General features: G+C 45.8%; 1 protein-coding gene across 8 annotated transcripts in view; it reads right to left on the bottom strand.

Moving 5' to 3' along the window:
• The window catches only part of CAMKK1 (calcium/calmodulin dependent protein kinase kinase 1), a 91,284-nt gene that overhangs the window by 8,950 nt on the left and 67,933 nt on the right, over positions 1–14,401 (bottom strand). For all 8 annotated transcript variants that reach the window (XM_021416044.1, XM_021416043.1, XM_021416046.1 and 5 more), the window contains 6 exons: positions 7,545–7,744; positions 6,719–6,772; positions 6,068–6,141; positions 1,984–2,071; positions 1,073–1,201; positions 566–669 (listed from right to left, as the gene is read on the bottom strand). In XM_021416044.1, coding sequence (XP_021271719.1) covers positions 566–669; positions 1,073–1,201; positions 1,984–2,071; positions 6,068–6,141; positions 6,719–6,772; positions 7,545–7,744 — 649 coding nt within the window. The remainder of the gene's footprint in view (positions 1–565; positions 670–1,072; positions 1,202–1,983; positions 2,072–6,067; positions 6,142–6,718; positions 6,773–7,544; positions 7,745–14,401) is intronic.

Genomic DNA, 14,401 nt, shown 5'->3' with positions numbered 1-14,401 from the left:
GAGCTGTTCAGCTGGCTCTTTTCTCTTCTAAAGTGAAAAAGTCACGTCCAAGTGTTCTCTGCTCTCTGCCTATGTGTCTTTATGGTGTCTGCCAGATCAGACACCCAGACCTGGACACCAGGCAAACCATATCATTTCATTTCTAGCTTATAAAACACAAAAGCTGCTCATCTGATCCCTTTTCCATTATCCACAAAAAGGAGAGAAGATTAAACCACCCAGTACATACCCTTATTTTAGTTCACCTATCTCTAGTGGATCTTTGATCACCGTGTACTACGAATTAACAGGTTAAAAACCAGACCCAAGCTTAATACCTTAAGTGTGTTTAGATCAAATCCATCTTAGAGAAAGAAATCCATCTATAAAGAGTCTTTAGCCTGTTTTATTGCATTGCATTTTAACCCTGGAGGACCTGAGGCAGAATTCGGCCTCAATATTTGAGGCAAAAGTGAGTTTTGTCCTTCAATGATAAGGAAAATATCTGTAAATGGCTTCCCTTGTCTTTTCTGTGCACTTTTACACTGCACGCATGGCAGAACCAGGCAGGGCTGTAGATACGTACATCAGCAAGTTCCCTGGAGCAGACATGGACCTCTCCTCCCGTCTGGTCTGAACTTCAAAGGGATTTCCAAAGGAGCGTTTTCTTAGCATGGCCTTCACTAGGATCTTTGAGGAAGAAAAACAGACCAGTGAGAACAGCAGGACTGACATATCACCCCCCTGAAGTTAGCTGAAAGGAGTCTAACAACAGCATCTTTAATAATTCAGCAGGCATTTAACAGCCTGACATCCAGAGCATGTACCAGAGAAACCCACAGAACAGCTACTTCCAAGCAGCTTCAGCATCATTTCCTTAGGCAGTGAGCTCATATTCCTGGACACAGACCACTGCTGGCGAGAGTCAAAGCAGATATTGCTGCCTGCTGCTCATAGGTTTGTAAGAAGGCAGCCTCAGAGCTCTGCTGGGCCAGGAGCACACATGCACCCTCCAAACCTCCTTTACCACTTGAGAGCCTCAAAGTATCCTGCTCTTGACTCGTGCAGACAAACTGTTGTGGTTTATACGTACCACAGCAGGCAAACTTGGGATTGTCTTCACTGAGTTCTTCACTTCCTCCTCTGTCACCTCCACCACAGTACAGTGCTCTTCCTCCAGTGGCAGAGGCTCCTCGCCACCCTTGGTTAGCCATGGATGTACCTGGGTGGGGAGGAACACAGACAGCTCAAAGTCTGCCATGCAAACCAACGAAAGCAACTCCAAAGCACTTCCCACTATCGTGAGCTGTGGCTTCCTGGGCATGGAGGGAAGGAATGTCAATTTTCTTCTCAAAGTTCAACCTTCCCACCATCAGCTTTAGCGGAAAATATGCTGGTGCTGGCCTGAGACAAAGCAGAGAATAGCAGTGTGCCCTCTAAGGGATGCTAATGGATCCCTGAGAAATCTTGCAGACTCAAAGCTTCAGTGAGAGGTGAAAGGAGGACAGAAAGCACATGCAAAAACAGAACGAAAGCAAACTCTGCAAAGTGTTGTGCTCTATCAGGACTATTTGTTCTCTGTGTTAATAAGCATCCCCCAAGTAATACTGATAGAAGCAAATGTGATGCCTTGAGACTACTGCCACACAAGTACTAGACAAGGAAGGCACTGCCAGTCCCCGTAACACAGGCCTAGCATTCACAGCATGGCCTCTGCAGCTCACAGTTCCCCTGACAATGTTGATTCTAGTGGGGATTCACTAAAGATCAGCCAGCTTTTGAGTAATTTTAATTTAAATAAGTAAACAAGAGAGCTTTTGTCAATATTCCCCGAGCAAGCAGCAGCAATAGAACACGGCAAAATGAGCACTCTCCCCTTCTGAGGCAGCTTGCCAGAAAAAGCTCACAAAACAAATATTGGGAACAGCTCTGCCTCATTAGGAGGTACCAAAGGAACAAAAAAATAGTTGAGACAAAAGACTACAATATCAACGCTCAATTTACCTTAATTTCAGGGACTGTTATCCTCGTTTCTGGATTTTTATCAAGCATGCGTAAGATCAGTTCCTTGAGCTCGTCACTTATTTGTGCTCTGAGTAAAGAAAACAGCAGTATACAGTTAACAAGAGAAGTGTCAGTGCTGGAGGCACGCGTAGTCCTTCCTGCAGTTACTTGGTAGAAAAACTGCTCTGCTCAAAAGGTATTTTCTCTGCAAGCCGGCTAGAAAAAGGAAGATCTAGTTATCTTGGTTCTTTCTCAGGCATCGTGGTCCCTGCTAAGATATTTAGTTATACTGTTCTGCCAGCTAACACAGCTATGCACTCTCAAAAGGCAGGATAAGGGATCAAGTGGATAGATTTAAGGACATTTTTAAAAGATGGCACATTATCAGAGAACTTCAGAGGACAAATTCTGCGAAAACAAAGCGTTACTGACAGCAGAACCGGACTGTGATACAAGAAGGGCACAACTTGATTTGCACAACCTGTATCACGAGCACTCACGTGCTGGAAGAAACATCCCCCTTTGAGATTCAAGCTCCCAGCTAAGCTTATGGGTTGTGTTATTTAAACTGCTTCCACGAACACTGAGGGCAGCCAGTTTGGTAACTTAGGATTTCTTACCTGTATAGCTCAGCCTCAGGATATGACAAGGAGGGAAGGAACAGATGTGACTAAGGAATGGAAGTGCATCTGATTTTTCAGCACTGTTTCTAAGATTAAATGACAGACTGCCTAAACCCAGAAGCCACTCTCCTCTCATTAAGCTGCACCTCCCATCTCTAGTCCAAAGACTTCAACGACTTCTGTTGCTAATGATGTAAGCAATACCTTTAAGAACACACTTGATCTGTATGATCAAGAAGTGCTACTGAAATGAAATGCCTGCATATGACACAACTGCATTAGATTCTTGAAAATCTGTATCACAAATGGCTTTCAACAAAGCGCCTATCTGCACGGAGATGGATTCAGCAGCATTAAATGTCATTTGCCAGCAGGGCTGGGTTTCAGTGCTAACATCAGATTCAAAACACTTGATGAGAACCAAGTATGTGCCCACCTCCTCTGCACCCTCCTCAAGAAGAAGGAGGAATAAACTGTCATAAAACTAAATGAAGACCAAATCATAATAAGGGATATTTTAGTCTGATGAAGTCATAGCTGCTGTTCAATAATTTATGAGTATTTCATGTGCATTTGGGTTATGGGACCTTTCACAAATACCCACAAGAAAACATTGCTCATGCAGTGGGAAGGGGCAGAAGCTGAATGCAGTTCAGAGTCTGAGCATTTTCAGAGTGGCATCAAGGGTCTACAGTGAACAGGGAATATAGCCCAGACAAGGGGAATGGCAGGAGGAGCTTTTGGAGAGTTCTCATGTCCAAGGCTGCACTTGAAGTGACATTTTAGGTGGGAATGGGAAGAACTGTGCTGTTCTTGAGATGAGATCCAGACACAGAGGAGTAGCTATGGAGAGTGAAAGAGCATTTAGCAGGTCAGAATAAACAGACTCCTAAGGGAGGACCACACCGCGACAGAAGTGCGATGGTGTTTGTAAAACATTTGACATCAGATCTGTGCCAAACTAGCAAGATATTAACTTAAAACACAAGACATAGATTATATAACCACCTAACGTTTCTGGCACCACGCTGATTTCTACACAACAGGATTAATGCTGTAAGGAAAAGCCCTGTGAGTAAGACTGCAAGGCTCCTGGTGGGCTATAACTAGGTTACAGACTGCCTTCGCCTGCCTCTGTTTTCCCTTCTCTCCATTCTGCCTGGGCTCATCTTGTACCCGATGACATTTTTCATCTGAAAAGCCTGCGCTATCTGGAATTTCTCATGGTCATAGTACTGTAACAGCTTTCAGGAAAATATCAAGCAGCACAGAGCTCAGCACTCATTTGGTGCTGAGGGATTTGTCAGTCCCATACATCATTTTACAGGGTGCCCACAGGCAGCAAGGTCAGGGGATATCGTCCTGAAATTCAGCTCTTTACCAGGAAGATCTATGCAGAGCTGCTGCCTCTCTTAGCACGTGCCTGGCCAGAAACCCCTCCAGCGTGCTCTTCAGTCAGCCAGGATCATCAGGGCACGAGCTGTAGCTAACCTCATTCACCTCGTGCCATGCCAAGGACTGAATGACACGAACGAGAACACTGGAGCGATAAATATTTATCCCAGCAGCTCCAAGGGAAGGGAAGGGATGGCATGGGCACGGCCAGCTTCGTCTCCGTCCCACAGGTTGTCAGGAAACAGGCAATGAATTTCCACGGACTGTCTGCACAAAGGAATGCGTCTTTTGTAGCCATGGTGAAATAAATTGAAACCAAAATATTCCTGCCTGTAACGAGGTGCTAATTCCGTGGGAGGTCAGCGTGGACTCAGTCCAGTGAATTCCAGCTTTGTGTGCGCCTTTGTTATTGACTTCATCTAACAAACAGATGCAGTTTAGACAGGTGTCAACACCCAGCAGCTCTACTTATCCAACAACCTGATGAGAAGCACTGCCATTTTTTTTTTTTTTAGATCAAGAGACCGGGTGACTGAGAAGTCCAAATAAACTGCAGAGCTGCAGTACTGCTGAAGGACACGTCTGAATGAAGAAAACGTTCTTAGCACAGCCCGGTTGGCCCGTTAAATGTTAATAACTTACTGCAGAGACAGATGGGAACAGTCACTTGTAAGCTGACTGCTAACCCAAATATATGATGGCTGAGAGGACAGGCATTCTGCCAGAACCCAAGCAAGCAGAGAGACTAGAAAGAAACAAACAATTTATTTTTATTTTTTTTGCTGCAGTGCTGTTACAGACCAAGTCCTGCACCAACCACAGAACAATAGCTGGAAACTCAGCAGTGTAGCACCAATGACCAGGCTTTGTGCTCTCAGTGCCTGCAGCCCCGTTACGTGCTAAATCTCACCAGTCTCCAGAACTGTCTCGTACCACGGACTGGGGCCACTGGGGTCTGTGTCTGACACCAAGCAAGTGCTGAGGTCTTCAGGAGCAGAGGTGTGCCCCACACAGTCCTCAGTGTGGCTCCATCAGCCCAAGTAGAGATGGCTTCATCTGAGCTATCTGCAGCGGCTGTGCCTTATAGTCAATGGAGAGGTAATTAATACAGCCAGTGGAGTCTGGGTTATGAGTCATCCTATCCAAAGCAGATGTCTAAAATAGGACATTTTTAAGTACCCATTTCTCTTTGCAGACTCAGAAGGAAGCCTGGGATTGCTGAGGCAGAGGCCCAGCCCCTCACTCTGAGTGTCTAAAAATTCAGTGACTGAATCACAAATAATGTAACAGTGGATATTTCTACGTTATCTGGGGTAGTCTGACAATATCTCTCCCTTCCTCTCTAATACCAGACGTGCTTTTCATTAGATTTTTAATTTCCTCATGCTTGTTTTGAATCAAGAAATTTCATCTCTTAAAAAACTCATGTTTTTTGTAACTGGGAACAAGAAGAGAGACCCCAAAAGAGTGGTGTATAAGCCCAAGTTTGCCAGCACACAAGACAAACCCACATTTTCTCAGATTGCACTGGATGAGGCAAAGGTTTGGGATTCTGCAGGCTGTGGGACAAGGACTCTCCAGAAGACATTTCCCAGCTCCAAGGTAGGTCTGTGTAAGCTGCGGGCGTTTACTCAGCCCAAGACCAAGGTCTGAGTATTATCATAATTAAACGCATTACTTTAGAAAACCAGTGCACTGAATCATTCCAGTATTAGCCACATGGCTTCAGTACAAAACTTCAATGAATCCCAGCTTCCAGCATCTCCAGTCAAGTAAGCTGGGGCAGAACTTAGTGGACCCATAATTAAATCCCTCCGCTTCCACCAAAAGTCTCCACAGCAATTGTCTCTGGTCTCCATCTGCACGATGTACAAACAGAAGCAGCAAAGGCAGCTGCAATGCTTTGACAGCAGTGCTGGCACAACACTCATATGAAGGACCCAGGAGAATGCAAAGAACCTCACCTGCTTCTGTCCACCCCTCCACGGTGTCCCACCAGCATTTATCCTGCACACTGAGCAATGTCAAAGACTGAACTTTACAGTAGCTGAGTAAAGCTTACTTACTCTTCTGGGAACTCCACAGGCTTGCTCTTGATCTTGTTATGAAGACCCAGAATATATTCATCTATAAAAGGACACTGTAAAACAAACGAAGATTTCCCAGCTGTCAGAGATCTTGGCACCGCTTTGGTGTTTGCCATTTATTGAGCAGAAGTGAACTTCCTGTGTGCGTTGTCTGGATTTGATGTGGAGATGGAAGTAAAACCTCCTCCACAAAATAAACTCATTTCCTTAAAATAATTAAGTAAATAAGTACAGAAAAAAAAGCAGAGGAACCAAAGAAATACAGAACATGATTGGTCACCCCCTCTCTATCCAGCCTACCATGTGACCATTTTCCTTTTCTCTGCTACATTTTTCTATGTGTACAACGGAGATACTGATACTGACTGGCCTGTTTCACTGCTTGAAGACCTGTGTGACAAGTATAATTTAGAGTTAGGTATTATTATTTAAACACCTGTTTTTCCACTCTGAGTACAGGGGTCAGCTCTTGGAAGTCCCTTCTCCACCGCAGGGTGATTTGGGAAAACAGAAGCTTGTAGAAAGTAGGCCTCTGCTTCTAACATTTGCCTTTATTTGGAAAGGAATGAGCCAAAGGACAGGCAGGCAGACACTCTCACACGGGGCTCCAGCATCTGAAAGCCAGCTTACCTTCCCATAAACAAAGCAGTACAGGGTAATCCCCATGGCCCATACATCAAGTGCCTGAAAGAAAGCAAGTGCAGGCAGTAAATGAGATGCAACACAGAGATAATAGAAATGAGCTGGATTTTCCCACTGACTCACAGAACGCTACTTGCACACATTTAACATTTTATGTTTAAATTTATTGCACAGAGTCTCTCTGAAGTTGGGCTCCTAAAAGCATTTATGGCCTTCGTGGGGAATGGGGACTGTGCTGGGAAGAAGCCACCACACTTGTCCTTGCTGTGGAGGGCACTGACCAGCTAGCAGCCCCTTCTTCTTATAGGAGATGACAGTTCAAGGCTGAACCTCAAGGTACAGTTGAATCTCAAGTCTTCTTCCAAGTTTAAAGGGAAAAAGAAAGTCAAAAAGCAAATGCTAGACCCTATTCTAACACCTGCATTGCAACATTCATCCACGCTCCTCACTTTCACGGTATCAAGATATGACTTTGGCGCCCAGCAACCCCCTATGAATCTTGATTATTTTGGAAGGAAATAGGGATTTTTGTCCTTTCCTTGTTGATTAGCAAAAGGGTCCTGTTGGATTCTAACCTGCCTCCTTGTCTTGGCAGGGGCCTGACAAAAAAGTCCATCTACCTGCTGCACAGAACAACCAATGCGAGTTTTTCCTGGACTGAACACAGAATTAGAGCTTTGATTTTACTTGAAAACAACACCAACCTACACTATAATGCCAGAGAGGGCAAAATGCAAAGGATGCAGGTGTGGTGCTACCCTTTGTGCAGTGCCTGTGAGATCCCAGGAGACACTGGCTGTGAGCAAAGACCTACCTTTCCACTGAAACTTTTGCCCGTGTCTGAAATGGCCTCTGGTGCCATGAAGGCTGGTGTCCCTGCCGTGCTGGAGAGCTGGGCATCGTTCCCTTCAAACTGATTACTGACTCCAAAATCAGCAATTTTGACATGCCCATCATCTCCCAAGAGCAGATTGGAAGGCTTGATGTCCCGGTGAATGATCTTCTGGTAGTGCACTAAGGAAAAAGACAAGAACATGGTTTGCAATGGCAGTTGATCCACCCAGACAAAATCTTTCCACAAAGATGCAAATAAAGGTGCAGCCTCACACGTCCTGCTCTGAAAGCAGGAATCTTTCATTATAAGCTATCTATGAAGTAATACCGCAGCTGCAATAAAGCAATTTCTTGGATGCTGAGGAAAGAAGCAGCAGGGAGTTGTAGAAAAATGACTCTTAGGAATGCGGAGAAAAAAATTTAAATCAAATAACAGCTTTCAGAACATGAAATGGCCCCAAAAGCAGAACTGCAGAAAATCCTACAGACTTTATTGAACAGAAGTGGAAATGCTCTAGTTCTTACTGCCTTTCCCAGGAGAACAGGACCCCTGCACCCCACTGCTCCCCCAGCCTCATTCACCATTTCCACATTTGCTTTTGGCATCTCGTAGGAAGCACGCAGTTGGGAGGGGAAAATACTGATCTCATCCTTTCCTGGTTTACAAACCTGTTCAGCACATCGCCGCAGAAGCAGCCTGTCCTACAGAGCAAATCGGCTTGTGTTTTAGGAGCAAGAATGAACAACCTCCATGTAACCACTCTGCTCTTCTCAAGAAAGCCTTCCAGCAGGCCTCGTCTGAGGAAGGGAAATCACGCTTGCAGATACTTTTTCTGCAAGGACCTCTCCTTAGGTTAAAGCACCGCTGATTGATGTTGTCCTTGGCACATGAAAGAGAGCCTCAAGCACACGCAGAGATCTAGGATCACTTCCATATAACTCATCTGGGCAGCACACTGAGGCTGGGTGGGAGAGATTTCAAAGGCGCTATGTTAAGCAGCGTGCTGTGGCCAGCTGACTCATTAGCAGCACACACACCCGCAGGTTAAGCAAAACCTTCCATTCCCCTAAGGGCTGATCTAGAGTCACAGCAGACAAGAGCTTGCTGGAGAGCATTAGTTAAAAACACTGGTGGTTACATCCTCTTCCAGATGTGCAGCAACTGTGTGGCCATGCTGTGATGTGAGCCAGTTAACGCTGTAACAGCCTGGCTAGACAGTCAGATTAACACTGAAAGCTCTGCGACAACAGTAATTATGAGGAGACATCTGCTATGCAGCAAAGCTGGTGGCAAGCTGACATTTCATTATGGTAATGGAGACAGAGCAAAAAAAGAAAATGGGGAGGGGGGGGAAGCGATGTTTCCCTTCAGGAAATGATTAGATGCCCTTCATGCACATGTCTGGGTGAAGGCTGCTGAGCAATATGCCTGATCCCACAGAGCTGAGATTCCCAAAACCGCTACAAAAATACAGGCCACAAAAACGTGTGGACCATCCCTGGAGCTAAGTCTGAAAACAGAGGGATTTGCATTAGGGAAACAGGTACTCTGGGCTCTTTATTATTATTTCCCATACTATTTATCTCATAAAACACATTTCCTGCCTTTGTGCAATCCAATGAAAGTAGAAGAAAAACATGGTCTGTTTGCCAGTTGCTCTGTGTTTATTCAGTGCCCACATCAGCCTGGTGCCCAGTGTTCCTGAGCACTGCAGCAATATGACTGTTGAACAAAGAAGCAGAAAACACATCCTTTGCAAAAAGTAGTCAAACACTAGAGCCAGTGAACATTTGTGCCTCGCAGACCAGAACATTCACTCTTGACATGAGCATTAGGGACAGTGACAGTCTATGACCTAGACCACTTAGAGGAGAAAATCAGCACAAGTGCCTCTGGGGCAGCAAAGCACAGGTTGTGCTTTCAAAAGTGAGACTGATATGTCCCAGGGCATTGCAATGTAATGTCAGCCAGGGCAAACCTGGCACACAATTTAAATAGCAGTAAACTGAGATGAGAAGGAGATAAGCACGGAGGGGATGTGCCTGGCCAGGTCAGGAATGGTGGTGCTGGGAGCAGTGCCCAACCCACAACCATGCTGCTTTGCTGTGCAGTCTGGGTGACAGCAATGAAAGTCCTGTGCCAGTTGGCCTGAAAAACTTATGCTATCCCCAGACCATGTCTTCTGTCTAGCTGCCTTGTGGAGAGGCAATAGCCATAAAGAGAGAAGGACAGGGGACAGAAATCACGCACCAAGCACCAGCTGGTGCAAATGACTGAGGCTCCATCACAGCTACAAATACTACGAGCGTAGTTCATGCCTGCCAAGAAATGACTTGGTGTAGAGCTACTAACCTGATGAAGGCAACCTAAAATCACTTTTCTGTTCTGAAGAAATGCAGTTCTTAAAGTCCTTGGTGTCTTTCAGCAGGGCTGGCTGAAGGCTGGCCAGCCACACAGTGCAATGTCCCAGCAAGCAGTGACAGAGGCACCACTGCCATGCAACATGAAAAGAGCCTGGGGACAGAGCTGTCTTGTAGGAGAAGTATGTGTTAAATCAGTGTGATCCTCATTGCCAGTAGAACACGCAGAGGAAAAGATGTTGTTGTCCCTGCAGAACTCCAAAGGGAGAGCTAAGTATCTCAGAAATAAAAGCCAACCACTAGCTATACCCTCCAGATTGCTGACAACTGTACAGAAGGGACAATGGCACAAGGCGCACACAACTCAGCGAGCCACCTCTAAGCAGGTGACAGCCACAGTCAGTCAAAATGGAGTAAAAAGCAGCCATCAGCACAAATTAACTCCCACACTTCATCACCCTGAAGCGTCTGGGAGCAAGAAAACACAGCAATTCCACGTGTATGGACTTGTCTGCATCCTTCCCAGGGTTAAAACTGGTGCAGAGTTGGCCAAAGCAGAAAGCTTTACTGAAGCTGCTCAGCAAACTGATGAAATGGTTCCCCTCGTTGTTATCTGGAAATGATTTTGCTCTTACAAGTAGAGGTCAGCAGCTCGCTGTAGCAACTTCTCTGCGCTCCAAGATGCTCTGCACTTTGTGTTGACAGACCTAATTCAAAAAATAAATCGATAACCACTTCATAATGAAAATAAAACACTGTAAGATATCACAGAGCCCTTAGGAGAAAGCCTGATTCCGGAGAGCGCCATTAAATTTGGTTTTATTAGATACATCCTTCACTCTCATGGAAAGGTAACGGTATTTCAGGCCAATTTGCATCTGAATAACAATCCCATGAATTTGTAGAACATTTCTGAGGCATAGTTCCCAAAGTGCATTAGAAATATCTGTTTGCTAAACCTCACAGCCATCCCATGAACGGAGCAGGCATGAAAAGTAAGGGTCCATGCACTGCATTTCCATCACGACTTGTGTTTGAAAGCCTGGCCAGGCACATCCAAAGTTGGGCTTGGTGAAATCCTGGTTGTATTCTGTCACCCAGATCACTCCAAGCCTTGAAAACAGTCTGGGTGCTGACTCTCCAGGGGATGAATTTGTACTTCTAGCTTATAAAACATGCCCAGTTAGGACACTGGTTTGGTACACACTGAACATCATCATCTCTATGAAAAGCCAGTGGGTGTTGTGGGAAGGGTATTAAAGGAAAGCACAGGCTTACGCTGCCTCTGAACATCAGAGCCAAATGACTTCAGTAACAACAAAATGAAAATCTTGCAGAGAGCCATTCCTACAGGTGTCATCACTACAATAATAAGCACATTGTCCCCAGGAGGTCTCACCACTCAGCTGTACCCTAGCCTCTCAAGAAGGATTGAATCATGGCCAAGGTCTGGGAGCACTGCAACTGCAACCTGCACTGTGTGGGTTAGCACTGCACAGAAACACAAAAGCAGCGATCAGGCAGGGTGAATCTTTGCTGGCTTTACTGCAGTAGATGGGGCTGGAGAAAGGGGCAGATTTGGGTGAGGATCCCTGCTGCTAGGCCGGCTGGGTCCTCTCTGTGTGAGCAGCCCATGGCTCTGCCTGGGCCCTCCACAGCTCTCCTGCGGCTCTGCCACCCTGCTCCACCACTGCTTGTTAGCAAAGCCCTGCTGAGCAAATTAGTTGTTTCTGTTCAGCCCCTTTGCTGTCTTCAGTGGGACAAACCAGCTTTTTTTGGAACACACAACTATGCAGCCATTTCACAAACGCTCCTCAATTCCAGGTACCACGGGTTATTCAGGGTCTCAGCAGGCTTTCCTTTTCATTCAGAAGCAAACGCCTGGGAACTGTCTGCCAATGTTAGCAGCCAGCAAAGACCAAGAGGGAGCAGAGAGAGCAGTGCTGGGAAAAGAGAAATGAGATGCCGTTCCCTGGCCCTTTTTAGAAAGGTGCTTTTTACTGGATTCCCTTCTGGAAACCTCAGAGCTCCAGCAGATTAATACCAACTTGCTAAAAGCCCATTTAAAAACTGCAGATATAAAATTTTCGCAATGCACTGACACATCCTGCTATTTACTGAGGCTGATGTTGAATTATACTTGATTAAAATCAGAGACCCATTCCCATTCAAGGGGAAAAGCAATCCATATGGTGCTACTGCAGAGTCTGCTTAGTATTACTTTCACATTACCCCGTAACAGAGAAATGATTTAACACTCTCCCAAGGAAGCTGCTGCACCACCATCCAGAGCTTAAAAGAGAGGCTGCTCTTTGAAGCAAGCCTCCCCACTAGTCTGCAATGCACTTAGAACGAGCCAGAGGAAACGGATGCAGTAGACTGTGCAACAGGATCACCTTCCATCCCACGCTTCGCTCATTGCAGGGGGTCTCATTTAATGCCTGGGGTGAGGATGCCAGGTTGATTTTCCCAGCTCTATTCACTGCCTTGACACCGCCCTCTTACTGCATCCAACAAACCTCTGCCACTTGAATATGCAGCTGGACAAGAGCTTTTAGAAGATCCTGGTGAAGAGATGAGTCCAGCTTCCTTACTGGTTTGTGGTAGGGATGCTGAGCCTTTCTACCCAGGACATCCTTGTTACAGAGTAGCTCAGGTCCAAGGCTGCCTTCTACAGCTGTTCTCCAAACCAGCTGAGCACAGCAAGGTCACAGAGGACACATACAGAAGGGCTTCCTGCTGTGGCTACACATGTGGCAACGTCCAAGGGACCACTGGGAAAGCTGGGGATGGGATACATACAGCAGGTACTGCCAAAAAGACCTGCAGAGTCTGTGCCAAAGTCTGCATATAGCCCCAAGCACAACTGCTTACAGAACTCCTCAAATAAAACAAAAATCAAACTGCTTGATCTTTCATAAAAGGTTCTCATGCATCCCTCTGACCTACTGCACCAGCTGATTACTCTTACATACAGCACTCACTGAGCATTTATCAGCAACACACACAACTACATTAAAGGAAGCCACAGGAGAGCACACAACAGGCTGGGAGCTCATCCAAGCTCCACCATGGACTTGTGTTCAAGTTCTGCTGCATCATGTCAACACGAGGCCTGAAGAACCTGTGCCAGAACAGCCCAAACCCATCTATGTCACTGGCACTTGGCAGACTCTACCCCTGGCTTACACTGCAGCTGATATTATTCAGAAGAGAGAAGCCTGTGTTGACTAGGCTGTTGATTTATTTGCTTAACTATCAAGATAATGGAAACTATACATCAGATACTGATGATTGAGTAGATTAAGTCTTATCTCAGGAAAGCCAGCCTTTGATCAGCATATCAGGTATTTCCTTACCGCTCCAGGCTCAGCGCACTGGGACTCCGAGCTCCACAGGCATTTCTACAGGCAGAGAACCAATTCTGCAAAGGTAACTTCCCAATGCCTTCAGCAGCACATCACAACTCTCCTTTGAGCTCAATAGTTCATACAGATGTGATAAGCATTCCTCTGCACAGGGAGCCAGAATTGCTACCCTTAGCTTCCCTAGCCACAGCTGCCACAGGGAAATCATGCATTTTCTATGGAGAATGCAGGAAAAGTGTTTCTTTTTCCTTTCAGCCACACTGATAGCAATTCTTTCAGCTTCTCCTGAGCCAGAAGGGATACCAAGTTTGCAGGTAAACAGCAGAAGGGACAGTCTCTGGGTTTCATCTAGACTGTACAAGTCAGCAGGGTTTTCTCTTGGGTCAAGCTCGCATGCTTGCTCTGTGCTAAGTGTCTGCTCCTGGCTACTGTCAGAGCTAAGCTACTGCTCAGACAGGCCTTTCACTTGCTTACTCTTATGCCTTACTTAAGCTCTTACTAAACAAAGCCACTTGTGCTCCAGTCCTAACTTGATACCTGCCTGGCATATCCCTCCTGCTCTTTCATGTGTTAGACTTCCTCACACTTCTCCTGCAGCTCCCACTACTGGGGATGAGTTTCAGGTATCTGTTCATTGCACTGAACCAATTGTCAGGCCACAAGAAAAACATTCCTTGCCAACAACGATGGAAGAAAACCCTCCCTTGTTACACTCTTCACCCGGTCCTGATTTCCACTGTTCATTTGCCAAAGCGAAATGGCATCGTGCCAAGTGCACCATCACTTTGCACTGAGCAAACCCATTTACTGTGCAATTATAAAGTATCAGTCACCTCTCAGTCAGAGCAGAAGGAAACTTAACTACTGTCATGAAACCAAACCTGTATTTGGGTATCACCGCATCCAAGGTATCAGAAGGAAAACAGAAGTAAAGCACAACAGAATACTTGTCTTAGTCCAGAAAACCTGCATGTTTTCCTGGGGGGAAGGAAATGTTAAATTGTATAGTAAGCATTTTCAGCCACGTTTGTAACTCCAAAATACAGTTATGCTGTCACTAATAAGGCCTGAGGGACTCCACAATTCCTAGCTTTTTCTAACAGATGCT

This window comes from Numida meleagris, chromosome 18 (genome assembly GCF_002078875.1).
Source record: "Numida meleagris isolate 19003 breed g44 Domestic line chromosome 18, NumMel1.0, whole genome shotgun sequence".
NCBI lineage: Eukaryota > Metazoa > Chordata > Aves > Galliformes > Numididae > Numida > Numida meleagris.
The sequence above is the reverse complement of the archived record's forward strand: the minus strand, read 5'-3'. Positions and strand labels throughout refer to the sequence as shown.